The sequence below is a fragment of the Nycticebus coucang genome, chromosome 5, assembly GCF_027406575.1.
Source record: "Nycticebus coucang isolate mNycCou1 chromosome 5, mNycCou1.pri, whole genome shotgun sequence".
Taxonomy (NCBI): Eukaryota; Metazoa; Chordata; class Mammalia; order Primates; family Lorisidae; genus Nycticebus; species Nycticebus coucang.
The window spans coordinates 55,837,827-55,858,827 of record NC_069784.1 but is presented as its reverse complement, the minus strand read 5'-3'; the positions used below and the strand labels follow the sequence as shown (position 1 = coordinate 55,858,827).

The 21,001-nt window shown below is 52.6% G+C and overlaps 2 protein-coding genes across 3 annotated transcripts; both read left to right on the top strand.

The window, feature by feature from the left end:
- The first annotated feature begins 471 nt into the window (after positions 1 to 471).
- THEM5 (thioesterase superfamily member 5) lies at positions 472 to 8,793 on the top strand. Its single transcript, XM_053591568.1, has 6 exons — positions 472 to 666; positions 1,569 to 1,770; positions 3,043 to 3,181; positions 5,983 to 6,093; positions 6,391 to 6,515; positions 6,819 to 8,793. The coding sequence occupies exons 1-6, from the start codon at positions 547 to 549 to the stop codon at positions 6,860 to 6,862; spliced, it is 741 nt and encodes a 246-aa protein (XP_053447543.1). The 5' UTR covers positions 472 to 546; the 3' UTR covers positions 6,863 to 8,793.
- Positions 8,794 to 11,695: 2,902 nt separating this feature from the next.
- On the top strand, positions 11,696 to 17,093 carry C2CD4D (C2 calcium dependent domain containing 4D). 2 transcript variants are annotated; one of them, XM_053591564.1, is made up of 3 exons: positions 11,696 to 14,947; positions 15,148 to 15,288; positions 15,821 to 17,093. In XM_053591564.1, the coding sequence occupies exon 3, from the start codon at positions 15,825 to 15,827 to the stop codon at positions 16,995 to 16,997; it is 1,173 nt and encodes a 390-aa protein (XP_053447539.1). In that variant the 5' UTR covers positions 11,696 to 14,947; positions 15,148 to 15,288; positions 15,821 to 15,824; the 3' UTR covers positions 16,998 to 17,093. The 2 variants fall into 2 exon arrangements, with proteins under 2 accessions (XP_053447539.1, XP_053447540.1); XM_053591565.1 differs by lacking the exon at positions 11,696 to 14,947 and having other exon boundaries at positions 15,183 to 15,335; positions 15,902 to 17,093.
- The last annotated feature ends 3,908 nt before the right edge of the window (positions 17,094 to 21,001 follow it).

Below are 21,001 nucleotides of genomic sequence, written 5' to 3'. Positions count from 1 at the left end.
AAGTCCTGTCGCCACTAGGAACCAGCTGCTGAGACTTCCCTGTGGGATGTAAGAAGGGGATATCTAAGGGCTGTGAATTGGTTTTCTGAGTTCCCAAATCATACCAGAGCTTTCAAATCTGACTGCAGAGCACTCCACAAGCGCTCCACTAACACCCTCCAATCAAGGAGCAGGCTCCCCTTGTCTTTCCAGAAATATTCTTGGGTTCTTCCCCAGAAGCCCCAAGGCAGCTCTGCAAGACTCCATGTACCCCACACCATTTGCTTACACCCTTTTCACCGATTTGGCAACTCAGACAATTCACGCCCAAGCAGCGTCTGCCCACAAGTCTGGGAGGGGCTCTGGGACAGCTAAAGCCTGAGATCATCTGTGGATGCTGCACCGACCAGCCCAGCCTCGCCCAGCCCAGTTTCTCCACAGTGGAGACTGGCTGCTGAAAGATAGCCTGAAACAGGAGGGGGAGAGGCTTGTGGGAAGTGACTGCGGCTCCACCCCAGCTCCTCAGGAGTCAGCCAGCTCCCTGTCCACACAGCCTCGCACTCAGCCATGATAAGGACAGGCTTCTGGGTGGCAGCAAGATTTGGCCAGAGAGCCCTCCTTAGGGCCCCCTGTCTCCAGCCCAGATTCAGCCCTGCTCCAGCATGCGCGTCCTCCACAAACTCGCTGGTGAGTGAGTTCCCAGCTCAGCCAGACAAGGAGCCTTTCTCTGGGGAGCCTAGAGCACCCAAATGCCTTCTTCTCAGCTCAAGACCTGGGGTGGTGGGCAGTGTTTGGGGGAAGCTATTTGACTTGACCAGGGGCAGGTGCTCAGGGATACCAAACAGCCCTGGTTCTAGAACTAAAGCCACCAGAACACTTACTTGCATCTGGTCTGAACCTGGCATGGCACAAACAAATCACTCTCTTCCTTTGGGATGCAGCCTGTTGAGGCTAAGTCGGGGCATCCCTGGACAGAAGGCCCATCTGCAGTCGCAGTGAGCTCCTTGCTTGCTGCCCACAGTTGTGATCAGTGCGTGAGCAGAGGACCCCCCTTTGTCCCACAGATGGACACACTGCCTCCTCCCCCGCCATAGCACCACTCCTCTGTGGGGGACCAAACAGAATTCAAAGGAACTAGCCTGCCATGGCAGCCCCTGGCAGGGGTGGAGCTGGGTTAACCCCTGAGGTGAGGGATTGGAAAAGTGGTCCTGACCTGCGGTGCCCTCACTCCCTAGTTCCACCCCCAGCTCTCACACTTAACAGCTTGGTGACCTTGGCCATATTTCTTCACTTTCTCCATCTGTACAGTGGGGCCAATATTAGCATTTATCAGCTGCAAAGCAGAACAAGAGTCATGCACCAGCATGGAGCAGCATGCCTAGAATTTGGGGTGCTCATTCCCTCCCCTCTCTCCCTTTGCTCAGTCACCCAGAGGAGTCCTTGCACAATGGGCCCTTTGCTCTAGGTTGACTTTCTGGCACGAGGAATTGAGGAGCCCGAGAACCTAGGAGCAGGTCACCTAGGGCCCTCAGTCCGCAGCAGCCCTGTCCTTCAGAACACTGGCTAGGTCACTGATTTTTCCTGCCCAGGTCTCAAGATTCTGTCCAGAGAAGACAGACTTGAAAGATTATGCCCTTCCCAATGCCAGCTGGTGTCCAGATATGCTGAGCCTCTACCAAGAATTTCTGGAGAAGACCAGGTCTGATGGTTGGATCAAACTGCCCTCCTTCAAGTCCAACAGAGACCACATCCAGGGGCTCAAGCTCCCATCTGGGCTGACGGTTACCTCAGGTAAGGCTGGCCTGAGAGGACTCCTGGGCACACACAGCCCCTTTACCTCTGTCTCAGGCTCTTGGAAAAAAATCATAAACTCCATTCCAGTTCTCAGCCTGTTCTCCCTCCCTCCCAGCTCCACCCTCATGCTGCCGCCCCAGGCAGGTCTGCTCAGGTCTCTGGGCAGACCCCTCCTGTAGAAGAACACACACCCCAGGGGGCCTGCCTTTGCTCTGGGCCCCCTCCTGTGGAAGAACACACACCCCAGTGGGCCTGCCTTTGCTCCCAGCCACACATGGTCCTGCTGAGAACTGCCAGCTCAGCCCTGCCCTTCTAACCTCTCCTTGGGTGTTCCTCCCTCCGTCAGCCCTCCTCCTCGGGCCCCAGTAAAAATCCCCCACAACCCCTGCAGGCCTTGGCACTTCGCTCCTGCCCTGCTGGGTCTGGAGCAGCTCTCCTGACACACCAATGGGATTTGACTGAGTGAGCTTCTGCCTTAGACTTTGAGTGTGTGTGTCTGTCTGCGTCTTCCGGCCCTTCTCTTTCATCACATGGTCCTCCTGCCCAGCAGGGAATGGGCAGTACCATGGGAAGATGCCCTTGGGTTTATGGCACAAACAACACAAGTACACCAAAATAATATTTTTTAAGAATTTGATACTTCCCAAACAGGATATTGTTGTGATACTTGCCTTGGGAAGGAAATCAGAACTTTGGTGGACTTTTCTGCTCTTATTTTCCTATTGAATGTTGTTATTTTTGTGGATTCCATGAGTAACTGCATCTTTAGTTTTCTTTTTTTTTTTTTTTGTAGAGACAGAGTCTCACTGTACCGCCCTCGAGTAGAGTGCCGTGGCATCACACGGCTCACAGCAACCTCTAACTCTTGGGCTTACGCAATTCTCCTGCCTCAGCCTCCCAAGCAGCTGGGACCACAGGCGCCCGCCACAACGCCCGGCTATTTTTTTTGTTGCAGTTTGGCCGGGGCTGGGTTTGAACCCGCCACCCTTGGCATATGGGGCTGGCGCCCTACTCACTGAGCCACAGGCGCCGCCCTGCATCTTTAGTTTTCAATGCTGTGGTCTCCTCAAGTCTCAGCCTGGCCTTGATTCTATCTCCATCCCAAACAGAAGGCTCTCTGAGGACTGGGAGTGCCACTGCCTGGACGGAAGGCTGCCGAAGGGCAGAGCTCTCTCTCCTTGACCTTGTACTCAAGGCAGGCTGGACACAGGGCCAGGTCCGTGCCCCACACCCTCCTTCTTCGGCCACAACACTGCCTTCTCTCCCCAGACAAAGGTGACTGGCGCATCTTCACCAGGTGCATCCAGGTGGAAGGTCAAGGCTATGAGTACGTCATCTTTTTCCACCCTTCTGAGAAGAAGTCTGTCTGTCTTTTCCAGCCAGGCCCCTACCTGGAGGGGGCCCCCGGGTAAGGCCACAGGCAGGACCTTGGCTGCCTCCTGGGCATGGCTCAGCAGGGCAGGTCCAGTCTATACCTACCTCTGATGAGCGGGATGAGGTATGGGGCACTGGACTTCAGCCTCACAGTGCCAGGTCCACAAGGACACATTGGGTCATCTGGCCTGGCCCCTCAGGTTACCTTAGGTAAGGCTGGCCTGAGAGGGCTCAGTAGACAGAGAGAGCCTCCTTGTTGAAGTCTCAGAACTTTCCAGGCACAGGACTTGAAAGTCCACTTGAGAGGAATGTGGAAACTTAGAAGAGGGCAAGATCTGGAATTCAGAGCCCAACCCTCAGCCTGTTCTGCTGCTGCTGGCCTTGGAACCACAAGCAAGCAACTTGACCTCCGGCCTTTAGTCTTACTTTAAACCCGGGGCGATAATATCTACCTGCCAGGATGACTTGGGAGATACGATAATGGGCCGATATGTGAGTGTTCATGTACTACCAATTTCAAGACAGCTATCAAATGCCATCGATCCAAACCCCATATTTCACACATGGGGAAGTGGAGGTGCACGGAGGTAAAGTGTCTTGCCCAAGACAGCACAGGTAACCGCAGTCAGACTCAGGACTCTAACCTAGAGGTGGGGTTCCAAGTCTGGCTCTCTCCATCATTCTCTGCTGTCTCCAGGCATGGAATAGGCCTAGGGAAAAGCTTGTGCTGGGCGTAAATTCATGCTCAAAGGAATCAGACAGGCCTTGGCCCTTGCCTACGGTCACTGGGTCACCAAGTTTATGGTTGTCTGCCTTCTTCCCTGTTCCTGTTCCTGCTCCAGACAGGTTCCTAGAGGCTGCTGGTGGTGCTGCAGCTCCATCAGGGGAGAGAGGGGCAGGAGAGTGAAGGAGCAGCTTTAAGGTCCTGTGTCCTGACAGGGACTCAGTTGGAGCTGAACAGAATCCAGAGTGCTAAATAGATGTCCACAGGCTGCACAGCCCTCAGTCACCTTGGCCATACCAAAGGCACCTCCATGGGGCACCACTCCTCAAACTGTGCATGAAGACACTGGGATATAGCCCTGGGTCCCCTCCATTCCAAAGAGGAAAAGCCCAAAGAGGCAGGGGTGAGGCTGAAGTATGGCTGATTTTTATGTAGGGGCTTGTGAAGGTGAAGGTGGAGAGGCAATCGGGAAATTAGGGAGCTGGAGTGACTACCCAGAGTGAGCAAGAGAAAGAATATAAATTCCCAGCCTCAGTCCCAGGCCTCTGACACTGAGGCCAGTCAGCAGACCCAGGGGGTCCAAAGAAGAAGCCCCTGGACAATGGGAAGCAGGAGGAGGAAGGAAGTGGCCAGCTCAGAGCCCCTCTGCAGACTCACACAGTGTCACTGTGTCCCTACCCGTTCAGTGATCTAGGAGGCGAAGCAGGAGAAGGAAAGAAGTAGCCAGCTCAGAGCCCCTCTGCAGACTCACACGGTGTCAGTGTGTCCCTACCCGTCCAGTGAGGACAAGGAGGGAAGAGCAGGTCCAGGGCTCTTTGACATGCTGCTTTTATCCTCTTTGAAGCAATCTGAGATGTGGAGAGGGAAGTCCCTGGGAGTGTGTGTGAAGTTTTGCAAACATTCATTCATTTACTCTGATGAGATATTTTTACTTTTATACTCAATTCATAGTGGGAAAACTAAGGCTCAGAAAGGTTTAGCAACTTGCTCAAGATTAGACAGATGATGAGCAGTGGGGCAAAGAGACCAACCCGGTGGGTGTGGTTGCACAGCCTCCAACTCTGGACAGCCAAGGAAGAGGGAGGCAAGAGAGCAACCTCTGCTAGTCCCTGTGGGCAGCTGACTGGGGTCCAGCCAGAATTGAGATTACACTTTTGAAATTCAGAAATTCAAATGCGTTTTGTGCCATTTGCATTCTAAAGGTGACCACCAACAATGATGTGCCTGGCATAGAGCTTGCACAAGTGAGGATGAGAACTTTGTGCACTTTGAGTAAAGCCGAAATCTATGGCACCCTGCTGAAGCCACTCTCGGCCTACTGCATAGGTTATGCTTCACATTTACCTGTTCTGACATGTGGACCCAGGACTGACCACAGTGACTGGGAAGGTCATAGAGAGGTGGCCTGACACTGTGCTTCAGAGTTGAAGTAAAAGAGTTCAGGGGCGGCACCTGTGGCTCAGTGAGTAGGGCACCAACCCCATATACCGAAGGTGGCAGGCTCAAACCCGGCCCCGGCCAAACTGCGACAAAAAGTAGCCGGGCGTTGTGGCGGGAGCCTGCAGTCCCAGCTACTGGAGAGGCTGAGGCAAGAGAATCACCTAAGCCCAAGAGCTGGAGGTTGCTGTGAGCTGTGATGCCACGACCCTCTACCAAGGGCGATAAAGTGAGACTCTGTTTCTACAAAAATAATAAAAATAATAATAACAGAATAAAAGTTCAATTCTAAAAAAAAAAAAAAGAGTTCAGATTCCCCGTAATGTGTGCACCTTTCCGAATCATGATGATTATTGCCAAAAATTAGGTGACAAATCAGAGAAACGTTTTCCATGAACTGTATGAGAAAAAAAAAATCTTCCTAGTGAAATAAGATAACTGTACCAGTGGCTGCTAGCACACACCAAAGCAAAACAGGAGAGAATTACAGTTGATATTGATCATCTGGTTTGATCAGCTCGGTTTCCTTTCCTCTTTGGCTGCCCTAAGGCTGAAGATCAGCAGCCGGGTCTGGGGACAGGGAGAAGCAGGGCTCCCCCACAGGGTGGACGGAAGCCTAGTGAGGCAGTCTGCCGGCAACCCAGCCCCAGCCTCGCTCCCTGCTTCCAACTCAGGTTTGCTCACGGCGGGTCCCTGGCAGCCATGATGGACGAGACCTTTTCTAAAACTGCCTACCTGGCTGGAGAAGGGCTGTTCACACTAAGCCTCAACATCAGGTTCAAAAAGTAAGTGTATTTCCACAGGGGGTTGACCAAAGTCATGACCCTTTTCATCACTGGGGATGGCCATCCTTGGCAGTGGGCCATGGAGCCCTGCCTGCCACACTCCTTCCACCTGCAAGCAGTTCCTCTAGGATGCAACCCCTGCCACCCAACGCTGGGAGCTGACAGGCAGACCCTGAGCCCAGGGCCACTTCTGAGCCTGGAGGCAGGCTGGGATGAAGAAAAGGACAGAGCACAGAGCACAAAGGGACTGGGGCCAGGGTTCACATGAGGGACAGGCTAAGCTGCCTCTTCTCCCAGCTTGATCCCTGTGGGCTCTCTGGCTGTCCTGAACGTTGATGTGGAAAAGATTGAGGACCAGAAGCTTTACATGTCCTGCATCACCCAGAGTGGAGACCAGCAGACGGTCTATGCCAAGTGCTCAGGTAAAGAAGTTCCCAGCCTCAGTCCCAGGCCAGGTCCTGCCATCATTCACCCCCAGAACAAACAGGAGGGAGGATCCCGTTCCAAGCTGCAGTCCAGCTTTTTAGGGATGGGGCTGGAAACACAGGTGAAGTGTGAGAGAAGCCAGCTAGGATTTTTATCTACATATGAGTTACCCAATCTGTACTGCACAGACAGGACCCAGGTAACGGGTGACATGGAGCCAAGAGCTCACCCAGAGCACCCACCAAGCTCCTGCCCCCTAAGTCCTGGCTCTGGCTGCTCAGGTGGTTCTTGTCTTACAGGTGTTTTCCTTCAGCTGAAGCTGGAAAAAGAGTCATCCCAGTAAGAGTCGCTGTGCATTCCGGAGAGCCTGCTGCTCACTGCCCTGCCCTCCAAGGCTCCACTGGTGGGGAGAGGGTGTCTCCAGGAAGTGAGTGGGGTGGGGGGAACGGGCCCTAGATTCTGGGCAAATAAAGTCTCACAGCCCCATTCTCAGCCCCAAACCTCTCTGCTGTTAGAAATAAAACTCCACTCACAAACAAGATTCACTGAGCACCTGCCAGGAGCCAGGCACTGGCTGAGGCCCCAGGCACCACCACAGTGGCAGACTTGAGGCTCTTGGCCTCAAGACGCACAACTGGGGGACTAGACCAGAGGCCAAGAGCACAGAGTCCCCATACAGCTCCTCTCAGCCCCACCCTGGCTCCCACCATGACCGCAGGGCAGGCCCAAAGAGAGGAGGGTTAATTCCACTCTGAAAGCATCAGAAAAGGCTTTCCAGAAGAAGCTTTGCCTGCTTCTCACAAGCGAAGTGGAGCTCAGCAGACAGGCAGGGAGGGGAGGATATTCCAGGCCAAACAGCAGTAAGAACAAAGGTTCAGAGGCTGGAAGAGCCCAGGGCTTCTGGAGAAGCGTGAGGTGGGGAGTGGCCAGAAGGTTTCATAAACCCAGCAAGGAGGCTTCATAAACCCAAGAGGAGGCTTCAACTTTGTCTGCTGGCAACCAGAAGCCTTTGAAGGCCTTCTGCTGGGGAGTTAGAGAAAGCTTTGTTACTTAGAAAGATGACTCTGGTGGCAGCAAGAGGTCCATGGACTGAAGGTAGGAGCACTGGCTATGCGGCCCCTGCGGGCTCCACTGGAGACAGCAGGGCCTATGGGGGTCAGAGCCCTAAAGTCAAGACAGATGTGAAACGGTACTGACAAAACAAATGCAGCACTCGGCCACGAATGATGCATGGTGGGCCAGTGGGGAGAGCCATCTAGCCTCCAGATGGCTGGGGGGGGCTCCAAGTGGTACCACTGGAAATACAAAATGAGCGGGTTTGAGGCAGGGGCAGAGAACGAACTCAGCTTTACATACACCGAGCATGAAGTGTCCGTGGAACTTGCACCACATGGCAAGTGCCAGCAGGAACCTGGATGTCCTGATTCAGAGCTCAAGAGAGAAGAGCTACTGACTGAATTTGCGAGTCAACATAAAATCTGACACAGAACCCCTGGCTCAGGGAGTGAGTGAAAATAAGGAAGAGGCAAGGAGAGTGATAGGTAGGGGGAGGGGCCAAAGACAGAACCTTAGGTCACACTAAGGCTTAGAACTGGGACAGAAGATCAAGGACCCACAAGGAGTTTGAGAATAGGACTGGAGTGACTGTCCTCAAGGTGACCAGGTCAGCAGCATCAAATACTGAAGAGAAGGCAGGAAAGACGAGAACCGAACAGAAGCCTTTCGCTTTGGCAGTAAGGAAGGCGGTGTTCTCCTTTGCCAGAGCAATTTTACTTAGTGGGAGAAAAATCCAGATTACAGTGGACAGAAATAGAATAGGAATGGGGAATGAGGAGATGAATGTAGAAAACTCTTTCTAGGAATTTTGTCGTTGTTGCTATTCAAAGAAAGAGATGTGGCTGTATTTACAAATTTTTAGTGGAGAGAGGCTGAAGCTTTTAGGGGAGAGAGAGAGGTGCTATCCAACAGCCCAGCTCTCTGGTCTTGGAGGAAGAGCACTGGTGAAGTCGGGAGTCATGGGAAAGAGATGGGGTGCAGAGCAGGGCAGGAAGTGGGGGTGCACTCCAGGGAGCCTCAGCTTTCTCAACAAAATAGGTTCCAAGGCCGTCAGTGGGGGAAGGGGTCTGAAGAAAAGGAGTGACTTGGTAAAGCCACTGTGCTGTGGAAATCAGAAAAACAAATTGACTAAATACGTGTGTGATGAAGGCTTGCTGCAAGCCCAGTTGCAGCAGAAAACAGGTATCTGGAGTGGCACCAGCCTGGGGTGAGAGGGGCGGGAGCCGGCTGGCACACCCAGGGGTGCTGGCAGGTAAGTCAGGTGAGACAAGTGGGAGAGGAGGACAGAGCAACACGGTTGGGGGCAGATTTGCAAAGAGGCGGAAGAACAAGGTGTGGAGGATGCCACCGCTACCTAGGAGAAGCCTGAGTCTCCTCTGCTCCTGGGAAGGAGAAGGGTGAAAAACGCCTGCGGCTTCCACAGGGAGCGCTGTAAGAGGAGAGGCATCTTGTCTTGGGATTGCCAGAATTCCATTAATAAAGGGGGAGGGGAGGTGAGGGCATTCGGGAGCAGGTCAAGACTGGGGAAGTTTTACCAAAGAATGAGAGCTTCAAGGGCCACATCACAAAGCATTTTATTATTAGGTGTAGTAAAGCCGAATGCTGAAGCAAATAAACCTTTGAATCTCCATTTTTTAAAGCCCATCTTTAAAAGAATGTATTTCTCAATCTCATAAAGTCCAGACGTTGGTGTCTAGGAGTCTTTTAGTAACTTGGCTAACAAAAGACTTCCAAAGCCACCCTGGGTGTTCACACCCAGGCACCAGATGAGAGAAGAGAGAATTCACAAAGGAGATGTTTGGGGGCCAGGCCACAGAGTGGTTCCATTGGCCAGAACTCAGTCATAAGGCCTCACCCAACTGCAAAGGAGGCTGAGTGGAAAGTGTCCCCTAACCTCATGATGAAGAAGAAAGAGACATGGGTCTGGTGAGTAGCTAGTAACCACAGCCGCGGTCTGAGAGGTGGGCTAGTGGAAGAAGAAAGCGTGGATGTCTAAAGTTTTATCCTGCCATCTTCAGACTCACGCTGGGAGTTCAGGATCTGTGGCTGGGGCTGGTTATTCAGGGCATCAGACATAAAACCCTTGGTGGCATGGAGCGCGGTCAGAGAGCTCAAGTTTCCTTCCACAATGGCACCACCAAGAGACAGCCTTTGGGTTATCTGAGAAGTTCTTAAGGAGTGGCAGCAGTGGCGCTGCGGGAGGGGAGGAGGCAGCTCTGCCTGCAGACACAGGCCCTTAGGGTACAAGAAAGGACAATACTCTCCAAGATAGAAGATCCAAGTCTTAGTCTCAACTCTGCTACTGTTTGGCACATAATTTCTTTCTGGATCTGTTCCTTGCTCTTCAAAAATGAGGGCAGGTGAGATGACATCCAAGTTCCTTCCAGGTCAGGTGTCTTACTGCGGCAGTCAAGCCAACTTTGGCTACTCATTTGCCAGTCATTCGTCTGACTGCTCACAGATCCCTAGCCTCACCCATCCTGCTTTCTACATGCATTGTGGAGGACTAGTGCCCCAAATCTATATTTCCCAGTCTCCTTTGTCATCTGGCTTTGGAAAGGTGTGGTCAAAGATTGGAAGATGGGAAGAAGGGAGAAGTAAAAGTATTTCTCCCCTTTGTTTTGCTTTGCTTTGGGAGGCAACTTCAGTGAGGATGACATCGCTGAACATAGTTAACAGGTCTCTCTGGATGGCCCCTCACCACCTTGTTTGCCTTTAAGCTCTTTCAACACCCTTGTAACAAGTTCCCTATGTTAAACTCCCTCTGTTGATCCATCTAGCAACTGCCACTTTTGTGAGCAGACCCTAAGTAATGCAGACAGGCTGTGGATATCTGTGTCAGTTTTCAACCCCACTCTGTACAGCCCAGATGGTATACAAGCTTACAAGCAACCATAAACTAATATTCACAAAAAGAAGGAAATGGAAGAAGAGAACAGGAAAGAGAACCGTCAAAAGAGTAAGCATAATCCTGGCTGAATCCAAATCTACCCATTTCCCCTCACAAACTGCACACCTATACACAGCTGGAGAATAAACATACAAATATTCTGTCCGGTTTCACTTGAAAGTCACGATTACAAGCCTCAAGTGGTTCCTTGAGTTCCCTGGACCATCCATTCCCCTGCTCTTCCAGGTTCCATTCCTGATACGCTCTTCCCAAACTCCTACCTGATCATTACTCAGCTGATGACCTTCCTTCCTGTTCACAGAGAAATCAGAAACATTCAGAAGAGAATAAGCCTCACCATATCACCTCTCCACCCGCCAGCCTCTACCCATTTATTCTACCTTCTTTCCAGCAACAACGGTCAATCTATTCACATAGAAGGCAAAGGACACCCCTAGCCCTGTTCTCACACAGGACATTCATTTCTTACTCGGGAGCATTGTCCCAACAATTCTCCCTTCTCTCTTCCGTGTTATCAATTTGTTTTCCCTTTATATTGGATCTTTCCTATCAGCATACAAATATTCCATTGTTTCTCTCATTCAGAAATTCTCTCTTGATTCTATTCTGCCTCTGTCTACTTCTCCCCTACTCCTCCAGCAAACTCTTCAAGAGAGTTGCCTTTGGCCAAGTGTGATGGCCCGTAAGCCTAGCACTTTGGAAGGCCAAGGAGAGTGCGTCGCTGGAGCTCAGGAGGTGGAGACCTGCCTGAGTAAGAGCGAGACCCCATCACCACTAAAAAAAAAATAATAAGTGAAAGTTATAATGGGCAGCTGTAGTCCCAGCTACTTGGAAGGCTGAGGCAACAGGATCACTTGAACCCAGAAGTATGAGGTTGCTGTGAGCTGTGATGTCACTGCACTCTACCCAGGGTGACAGAGAAACTGTCTCATAAAAAAACAAACAAACAAACAAAAAAACAGTGAGTCATTTTTGCTCTCGCTCTTTCTCCTCTCATTCTTTCTAGAGCCCACTCCAATGAGGCTTTTGCTCCCCCCCCCAATTCCACCAAAACTACTTTTATCCAGGTCCCCAAGTTCTCACTGCCAGATCCAGTGGTCAATTCCCAGCCCTGTCTCACTTCATTTCTCCCTAGTATCTGACACAGCTGGTTCCTCCTCCTCTAAATGTCACCACACCCAGGACTGAGTCTTTGTATCCTTTCTCTGTTCTACCTACACTTCAAGTCTGATGACTTTAAATTACATCTACATTTCTTTTGGTGCCACGTTTATAACTCTAGTCTGGACCAGATTCACACACCCAATTGCCTGCTCTGTGCTTGGGGGTCTGATAGCATCTCACAGCCAACAGACCCAGCGCTGAGCACCAATATTTCCTCTTCTGGGTAAATGGCAACTTCCTTCATCCAACTGCCAAGGCCTTCTTGGCCCCTCCCTTCTCATTGGATGGGAGGGAACCATTAGGAACTCCTGTTTACTCTACTTTCAGAATACATTCAGAAGCTGAGACTGCAACTCTCATCTATGCCAAGATCAACGATAATCTCCTATCTTCTCTCCCTTTGCCCTGTGCCCTCTCATTCTATTCTCAACAGCTACCAGAGAGACCCTTTCAAAGCATAAGTCAAGTTATATCACCCCTTAGCTTACCACAAGTAAAAGCTGAAATTGTTACAGTGCTTGCAAGTCCTACCAGAGTCTGGGCCTGTTACCTGCCTGACTCATCTTCCTTGGTTCACTGTTCCAGCCACACTGGTCTCTTTGCTCCTCAAGTACTCCAGGCAAATTCCTACCTCAGGGCCTTTTGTACATGTGATTCCTCCTGCCTAGAATGCTTTTCTCCAGATATTATTCCTCCTTCCCTCATATCATTACTAAAACGTTACCCCTACAAGGTGTCCGTTCCTGACCACTCTATTTAAAACTCCCCGACACCTTCTCTTATATTTTCCTACTTTAACTTTCTCCACTAGTCCCATCTAATAAACTATATTTGTTTTTTTGTTTGTTTGTTTTGGAGGGGAGTTTGAGACAGAGTCTCACTATGACCCTCTAGGTAGAGTGCCGTAGCATCACAGCTCAGAGCAACCTCCAACTCTTGGGCTTAAGCGATTCTCCTGCCTCAGCCTCCCAAGTAGCTGGGACTACAGGCGTCCGCCACAATGCCTGGCTATTTTTTTTGTTGCAGTTGTCATTGTTGCTTAGCAGGCCAGGGCTGGGTTCGAACCGTGTATGTGGCTGGCGCACCATGGGCACTGAGCCATATATTTGTTACCAATTTATTTTTCTCTATCACCTTTCCTCCTCCACTAAATAACAAATTACATCTGGCCAGAGGACTTGTTTGTTTTCTCAGTGCTCTATCCTCACAGTCCAGAACAGTGCCTAGCACAGAGGAGGTACACAGTGTAACTGTGGCTGAATGAATGGACGGGAGAATAAAGCCACAGAATCAAACTTTCCTGAGTCCCACCTTACTTCTGGACGTCTATGGAAGTCAAAAGCATCTCATTGTTAAGTCAGATTGACTCAAGTTTTCTGTGTTCTAATACTCTTCTTTTTTTTTTTTTACAGTTTCTGGCTGGGTCTCGGTTTGAACCCTCCACCTCCAGCATATGGGGCTGGCACCCTACTCCTTTGAGCCACAGGAGCCACCCCTGTGTTCTAATACTTTCAACAGATTGCCAGTCTAACTGATGCTCATGTGTTAATCTTGTTTAATTCTCATACCATTTCTGAGAGTTAGGTATAATCTGTATTTTCTAGATTTGAAGGGCAAACCCCAAAGAGATTTAAGTTATTTTCTGGAGATCATAGACTAGAAAATCACAGAGGGCAGATCCCCACCTTGTCTAACAGATACTCCAGACTGACCTTCCCCAGAAACACCAGGGCTTCACTGAGTTGGAATCACAGAAATAGAAGGCCTGCAGGTTGGCAGGGATCTTCACAAAAGAAACATTTGCTTTGTTGAAATCCACAGCTGTCAGATGACAAAGTAACCTAGCATTAACTGGTTTGTTTTATCTTGTTTGGTTCCTGCATGTTACCATTTGTCCATTTTTGTTTGCATGTGTATTACCTGTCTCTTCCCTTAGCTCCCATTCTGTGTATCCTCAGCACCGAACACAGTGTGCGGAGCATTTTGTGCACTTAATAAGTGAACAAATTTATTCAAGTATAATTCTGCTTAATATCACTAATTCACTCATCAAATCCTGACTGAGTGCCCACTTTGTGCTAAGCCCTGTCCTCATGATGCTTACAATCTAATAAAGGAGACAGATATGAAATAATCGTATAATTAGAAAAACTGTGATCAGTGCCATAAAGGACATGTACGGGGTACTGTAAAAGTGCATAGCAGGCAACCCTAATTTAAATGAAAGGTGTCAATGAGAGACTCCAGAGCTGAAGAACGAAAAGGAAGAGTGGTTCTCAGAGAGCAAATAGCCTTCACAAAGGTTCTAATGAGCTTTCTGCCTTGCAAGGACTGAGGACTGTGCCTGGAATGCATTTTTTCTTTTCTTTTCTTTTTTTTTTTTTGAGACAGAGTCTCACTTTGTCACCCTGGGTAGAACGCCATGGCATCACAGCTCACAGCAACCTCAAACTCTTGGGCTCAAGTGATTCTCTTGCCTCAGCCTCCCAAGTAGCTGGGACTACAGGCGCCCACCACAACGCCTGGCTATTTTTAGAGACAGCATCTCACTCTTGCCCAGGCTGGTCTCAAACCCATGAGCTCAGGCAATCCACCGGCCTCGGCCTCCCAGAGTGCTGCAATTACAGGCGTGAGCCATGGTGCCCAGCTGAATACATCTTTTCTGTGGTGGCCTGCATGTCCTAGGATCTGCCAAGGAGGGAGGGCATAGGCCAGACCCATAAGGCCCACTGTTAGAACCAGCTCTGTCCTCAGTGTCACTATGTCCAGAAATTTTAAGCCTGGCTATAGTTCCTTGCACCAATAAAATTCAGAGAACTGGTCGTTGAAAGTTGCTGTCTGGGAGCTGTTGGGATGGCTGTAGAAGGGGCAGAAGAGGTTAAGGCAGGATTCTGGCAAGAAGAGCTTTGCAGGAAATGGGATTTGTGTGGCGACAGCTATGGTTTCACCTAGGAAGGTGAGGGTGGGCCACTGCCCACCAATAGCAATCTTCCTCTTCTCTGTAACCCTCCCCATATTCCTTAAGCTGCCCAGGCCCAATAGAGGAGGCCTGGCCCCAAAGCTGCTTGCTGCTAGAAATCTGGCTCCGAGTGAAGGAAGAAGTTAAGAAGGCCAGGCTGATGGCCCAGGAGACAGAGCTGTGTTTATCCAGGAAAAGAGGTAGGTCATAGGCAGCTAAGGCCCTTGCCAGCTCCTCCCAGAAGGACTGGGCTTGGGGAGCAAACCAGAGAGGAAGCTGCTCCCCTCAGCCTCTGAACACATCTTGGCCTGAGACCAGAATCCAAAGGTGGCCCACAGGTGAGCCCTGCACTCTGGGCACAGGACGGAGCCTGGTGGTGGTGGTGGCAGCCAGCTGGGACTCAGGGCAGAAGGGCACGCTCCCAACTTGGAGTGGCTCAGTGCAGGTGTGCAATGAGTGTGTGGCGGCAAAGCGTGCTGGAGGCAGCTCTGGGGTTAGCCAAGAATCAATGGTGCCTTTGTGCTCGGTGGTTTCCTAGGAAGAAAAGGAGTGGAAAGAGGAATGACCCAACAGGCCTCTCCCAGCTGGCTGGCCAGCCCTGCACACACGAGATGCGGTAGGGCTAAGAGGTGTGGCACCCCCACCCACGTCAGGACCAAAGGAGAGTGGTCCTCCAGAGGTGCGTCTGCTTGGACCCGCCCTGACGGTCCTAAGGTCAGCAGCCAGGTACACAAGAGAGTCCCCTCTGGCCAAGAGCGACTGGAGGAGGAGAGGGAGGAGCGAGAGGAGACGTATGGGGAGCTAGGACCAGGACGGCTCAGTCCAAAAAGGCTGGGAGCAGGCAGCAGGGGAAGGGCAGGGAGTCCCAAGGGTCAGCAGACCAGATCCTGGGGGAGAGACCAGGTCTTTTTTGGAACGGGCGGGAGAGAAGGCAGGGAAGGGAGGTTAGGAATCTGGGTCCGTGTCGGTGACTGCATACTTTCTGGTAATCCGTAGGTTATTCTATTTGCCCTAACACTCCCCAAGTTCTGGCGGGCGTGTCGGATCCTCTAATTCTTGGTGTGCGCGGGTCGTCTTTAGGAGCACTGGGAGAGTCTCTGCACTTGGTGTCTGCATCTGAAAACTCCAATGTGTGGCCCTGACTCCCTGCCTCTCTCCCCAGTCGCCCCCCAACCGCACTTTGCGGCCCTTTCTTTTTTCTGCTCAAACAGGGGGATGTGCGCCCCCCTCGTAGGTCCGGGGGCCCAGGGGCCCTCGCAGCATCACCCACCCAGACTCCTCTTGTGTCCCAGCACTCCCGCCCGAGACGTGGGATTTGGAGCCCCTCGGCCTCGCGGATTTCGGAGTTTTATTATTCCCACCCGCCGCATGTGGCTCTTGGAGAAAGCCGGCTGCAGGGCGGGGGCTGCGGAGCCCGGGGCTCGGTGGGCGCCCTCCAGCCTGTTCCCTAAGCGCCGCTCCCCGGACCCAGCCGCGCGGGCCTGCCCCAACGTGCTCACGCCGGATCGCATCCCGCAGTTCTTCATCCCGCCTCGGCTCCGGGACCCCGACGCCGCCCAGCGCGCAGCCCGGCGGGACGCGACCGCGCAAGGCCTCCGCTCGGCCTGCTCTCTGCCGCACCTGGCGGGCCGCGAGGGCTGCGCCTTCCTGCCCGAGAGCCCGCACACGCGCCGGCGCGAGTCCCTGTTCCACCTGCCGCCGCCCGACCCGGCCCGGGGCCCCCCGGCGCAGCCCCGGCCGCACGCCTCCGCGCCGGACCTGCGCCTCTGCCGGGCCCCGGACAGCGACACGGCCTCGTCGCCCGACTCATTGCCCTTCGGCTCCCCCCGGCGCCTGCTGCCCGGGCCGCACTCGCTGTCCCGGGAGGAGGCGAGCTCGGCCGACACCAGCCCGTGCGCGCCCCCACTCTTCCACCTGGACTTCCTGTGCCGCCCGCTGCGGCCCCCGCGGGAGAGCGTGCTGCGCCTGGATCCCCGCGGCGGGCAGCTGCGGCTCTGCGCCGAGTACCAGGCCGGGCCGCGGCGGCTGCGGCTGCGCCTGGTGAGCGCCGAGGGCCTGCCCCGGCCGCGGGCCTGCCCGGGGAGCGGCGGCGGCGGCTGCTGCGTGGTGCTGCGGCTGCGGCCCGGAGTCCGGCAGCGGGCCCAGCGGAGCCGCGTGGTCAAGTGCAGCAGCAGCCCTATCTTCAACGAGGACTTCTTCTTCGAGGGCCTCTGCTTGCCAGACCTGGCCGTCCGCAGTCTCAGAGCCAAGGTGCTGGACAGGGGCGCGGGACTCCGCAGGGACGCGCTCCTGGGGGAATGCGAGGCGCCCCTCACTGCGCTGCTGTCCCCGCTGGGTGGGGGCCTGGGCCCGGGGTCCTCCCTGGCACCCTCCCACTTCAGCCTGTAGACTGAGGTTCCTCTGGAGTTCTCCACCGAGTCGGCAGTCCTCATTCTTTCCTGCTGCCCAGCGTGTTTTTGCTAATAAAATGTCCGTTTGTCCCTAGCTGACCATCTCCCCTGGTTGGCACTTCACACTCCTCCAGGAGTGCGGCCAGGTATACAGGCGGTGGAAGGTGTTCCCGCAGATGGTTGGAACCAGAGCAGACCATAGGCAGGCCTCACACCTGAAGGAGCAGAGGAATAACCAAACCTCAGAGATCCTGGAAGAGCTTGTTAAACATACAAAAGCCTGAGCTCCGTCCCCAGGAGATGCTATTTCAGCACATCTGGGCTGACAGGTCCTAGGGCCCCTGTCCACAAGGTCCCAAGCCTTCCGGGAGCCCTTTAATCACTGCATCACTCTCACAGAAACACAAGCCACCTTCCTGAGGGCCCCTTGGGGCTCCACAGAGGAAATTAGCACTCCTCTCCCATGTCCCCCAACACCTACATCTGTCCTGAAAAAAGATGAAATTTCTGTGTCTCAGGAATGAATCAGGGATGACAGATTAACACACAATGCCCTTCAGTCTTCTGGCCTCCCTCTTGCCTTTCGCACACCTGTGCCTCCCTGGCGGCCAAGGCTAGAGCCAAGAAGTGGAGAAGTACTTGGGTACCAAGAGAATGAGGAGTAATGTAGAACGGAGTAATGAGATCTGGGGGAGGGGGTGCTGCTGCTGTGTGAGAACTGGGACAGGGGTAGGACTCTGCAGGAATGTGCTACTGGTGGGGTGCACTGCTGGCCCCCAAGTAAGGTGGGGTGGAGGAGGGATAAATGTAGGTCAGCTTGTGTTTACTTCTACCTGAGATCCCTGACGTCAGCAGTGACCTTCTTCTCTCTCTCTCTCTCTCCACCTTCTTGGGAGCTGGTTCCTCTTGGCTCAGGCCAGGCTTGGAGGAAGAAGTGGGTGGGCGGGGCCAATCACCTTTCTTCTCCCTTCCCCTTGGGCCCTTTCCCATTTCCCACAGTGGCAGCTGTGGCCCACAGCAGGGCTAAGCCTCTTGGATCCCAACAAAACGCACCCCACACACACACACCCCTCTCCATTCAGATGGCTCTGTAGCTCCTCTCCCTGCCCTGGTAAGTCCCCATCTTGCCTGAAGCCAGGGAAACCTTGCTCCACATGTCCACTAGGTGGTAGCATTGACCAAGCAATCAAGTGCTCACAGCTGAACTCTAGCAAGGAACCATTCCAACAATTTGTCAAGCCATTTATTCCTTCCAGCAACTCTGACCAGGGTGTAAGTACTATTGTTATCCAATGTGACCTTGGACCTCATGTACCAGTAAGGGATAAAACTAGAATTCAGAGAGTCTGGCTCCAGAGTCTGGGCTCTTAATCACCTGGCTGTCATATCTCCAGCTGCCAGCTGCTGCCTCCCAGACAAGTCACTCTGAAGGGCCCCCTTCCCTAAGATGACAGCTCCCCAATTGTTTCACACCCTGCCAGTTTGGATTCACATGTGCGAATTCTAGGAAACCCACCATAGGTTTAGTTCTGTCCCTCCCTTGTACTGTACTTCAATTTTAGCCTTCAAATCCTCCCAAAACAACCCTTGGTGAGCAACTGGATTTGACACCCTTTTGAAAGTATCTAGAAAGAAACTTACAGGTCATACATATAACCTCCATTCACGCACTCCTTCAACCAATACTGAGGGAGGCGCCAGGGTTTGGTTATAGCAGTGATGGAGACAGACATGAGGATCAGACAAGTTACAAAAAGAACAAGTAAAATGTTGTAGAGAAAAAGAAAGCAGGAAAGGGGATGGGGAAGGGAATTCAGCTAAAGAGGAGAGATTATAAGAATGGAAAGAAGGGAGGAAACAAAACATGTTTTTTCAGCCTCAGTACTTTGGACTGGGTCCCTGTGCAGTACCTGTGTGCCTCTCAGTTAGTCATCACAGCCACTCAGTAAGGCAGGGGTTAGCATTCTCATTTTACCAAGAAGGAACTAGATCAGAGAGGTTAAGTAAATCTGCCTGGGCTTCAGCCCTAGCAGTAGGGAAGGCTTATAACTATGGCTCCCCCTAGACACCTCCACCCCACCCCACCTGCTCAGGGAGGCTGTAAAGTAGAAAGTCAAGGCCGCTGCCCTCAGCAGCCCCTCACTCAGCAAAGCCCCCAAGGGAACATCCTGGGTAGCTAAAGCCAGGAAAAGGGGGGAGGGGGCACACATAAGGTCCTAAGAATCCCTCCCGTGTGTAGATTGCTCTGGCCCCAAAGCATTTGTAGGGCACTAGTCAGAACAGTTAGACTGCCCCTTTTATATTGATGTGGTAACTGGGGCCTGAGTTTGCCTTTACATTCTTTCATGTATTTCTGCTCCAAAATCAGAACTTCTTTGGACTGGGTCCCTGTGTGCCTCTCAAGCTGTGTGACTATAAATGTTAATTGACAGATGAGAGGGATAGGCTGGGTACTATACCTTTGCTGCCTCTCAAACTGTATGACTATAAATGTTAATTGACAGATGAGAGGGATAGGCTGGGTCACCAAAGAGAGGTCAAGGCCAGGAGCAAGGGTCAAACTCCCACTGTTCCCTCCACCCACAGTGGCCTTTGTGACAGGAAGGGGAGGGGTGGAGGCTGTGAGTTCTGGAGGCTACAGATGTTTATAGAGTCTGAGCTACCCTTTTTTTTTTTTTTAAATGGTTGAGGCACAGCCCCTCCCTGAATTATTCCACTGGATTGAAGTTTCCCTAGGCTTGGTGCCCCCTAGGACTCAAAGGAAGGTGGTCCCCTACTGAATCCGGCTTCCCACAGAAGAGGCCCTCTAAGGATGGGGCTGGGGCCAAGTGTGGCCTTGCAGGCTTCCAGGGCCACACACGTTTCTGCCTTTAGCCCCCAGGCCCTCCCTGGAAGGCAGGCTGTGTTGAGCTTTAAGTGGTTTCTGTGGTTTGGAGGTGGGGAGGAAGGGAAACAGAAGTTGGTGACTGCTCCCCAGTTCCAAGCCACCACCACCACCCTCCACATCCTCCAGGCTGTTTGCCCCCTGCATTGAGATAGCCAGGACTGATAAGGGGACTGAGTGCGTGGGGCGTGAAATGATTCTCTGATCCCTATCAGCCTGTCCTTGCATATGAATGTAAGAATGTATTCGAAGAGGAAATAACCACTGCCTTGCTTTGAAAGGACTGATTCCTCTGAGAAAGGAGCTCTGACTGCAGCAAGAGGGAGGAAGTTCAAGTGAGAAGGGACATTTCCCTAAAGGATAACCAAGGGAACTTCCTGCCCTGGGGAGAAAGAACCCAAGCCATCCAGTGCTTAGGGCAGGGAAGGGATAAAGACCTGAAATGCTTAGGAAGCCTGTGACTCTCTTAGGCCTATAGGCAGTACCCTATCCCCTCCACCTCCAGTCACTTGCTCCACATCCCTCACAGCAGCATGAAGTGGCACAGCTGGACAGGCAGACACACCTGGGGCATCCGGGGATGCCCAGTGCCCATCTGCAAGCATTTTGTGTGACTTCTGTTCCGTGCCTGCAAGGGAGCAGCACAGTTAGTTGGGAAGGGCCCTGGGATCCCAGAGCCACTCAGGAAGAGAGGCCTCAAGAGGAAAGACAGGGAGGAGAAAGCTGGAGAGCCACGGCCAGCAGGGGCCAGCAGGGAGAGACGGAGAGAGGATAAGGGGAAGGTCTAGGGAAGGAGGGACAGAGCCACACCACCCTCACTGCTCTGAACCCTCCCACACCCCACATCCAGTCTCCTGCTGGCTCCCAGATGGTGCTTGACGGGGTGCCCAAGGGGCAGGGCCCCCAAACAGACTAGCATCCTCCTCAGTGCAGAGAAGCACATGCAGAAGCCTGGGCCACATTTAGCAAAAAAGCATGGGGACAATCCAAGCCTCAGAGGCAAGACACATGCCCTTAGACTCTCAGGACAGATCTCCAAAAGCTCCCCTTCTTCCTCACTCCCCATCCCTTATCAACCATCTTAGGAGTCAAAAAATCCTTCTCCACTTCTAACCTTT

What these genes read in the sequence shown, in the direction of transcription:
- THEM5 (XM_053591568.1), top strand. Translation starts at nt 547, where the DNA reads ATGATAAGGACAGGCTTCTGGGTGGCAGCAAGATTTGGCCAGAGAGCC. An exon ending in CGTCCTCCACAAACTCGCTG is followed by an intron (nt 667 to 1,568) that starts GTGAGTGAGTTC and finishes TTTCCTGCCCAG; the next exon opens with GTCTCAAGATTCTGTCCAGA. An exon ending in GGTCTATGCCAAGTGCTCAG is followed by an intron (nt 6,516 to 6,818) that starts GTAAAGAAGTTC and finishes CTTGTCTTACAG; the next exon opens with GTGTTTTCCTTCAGCTGAAG.
- C2CD4D (XM_053591564.1), top strand. Translation starts at nt 15,825, where the DNA reads ATGTGCGCCCCCCTCGTAGGTCCGGGGGCCCAGGGGCCCTCGCAGCAT.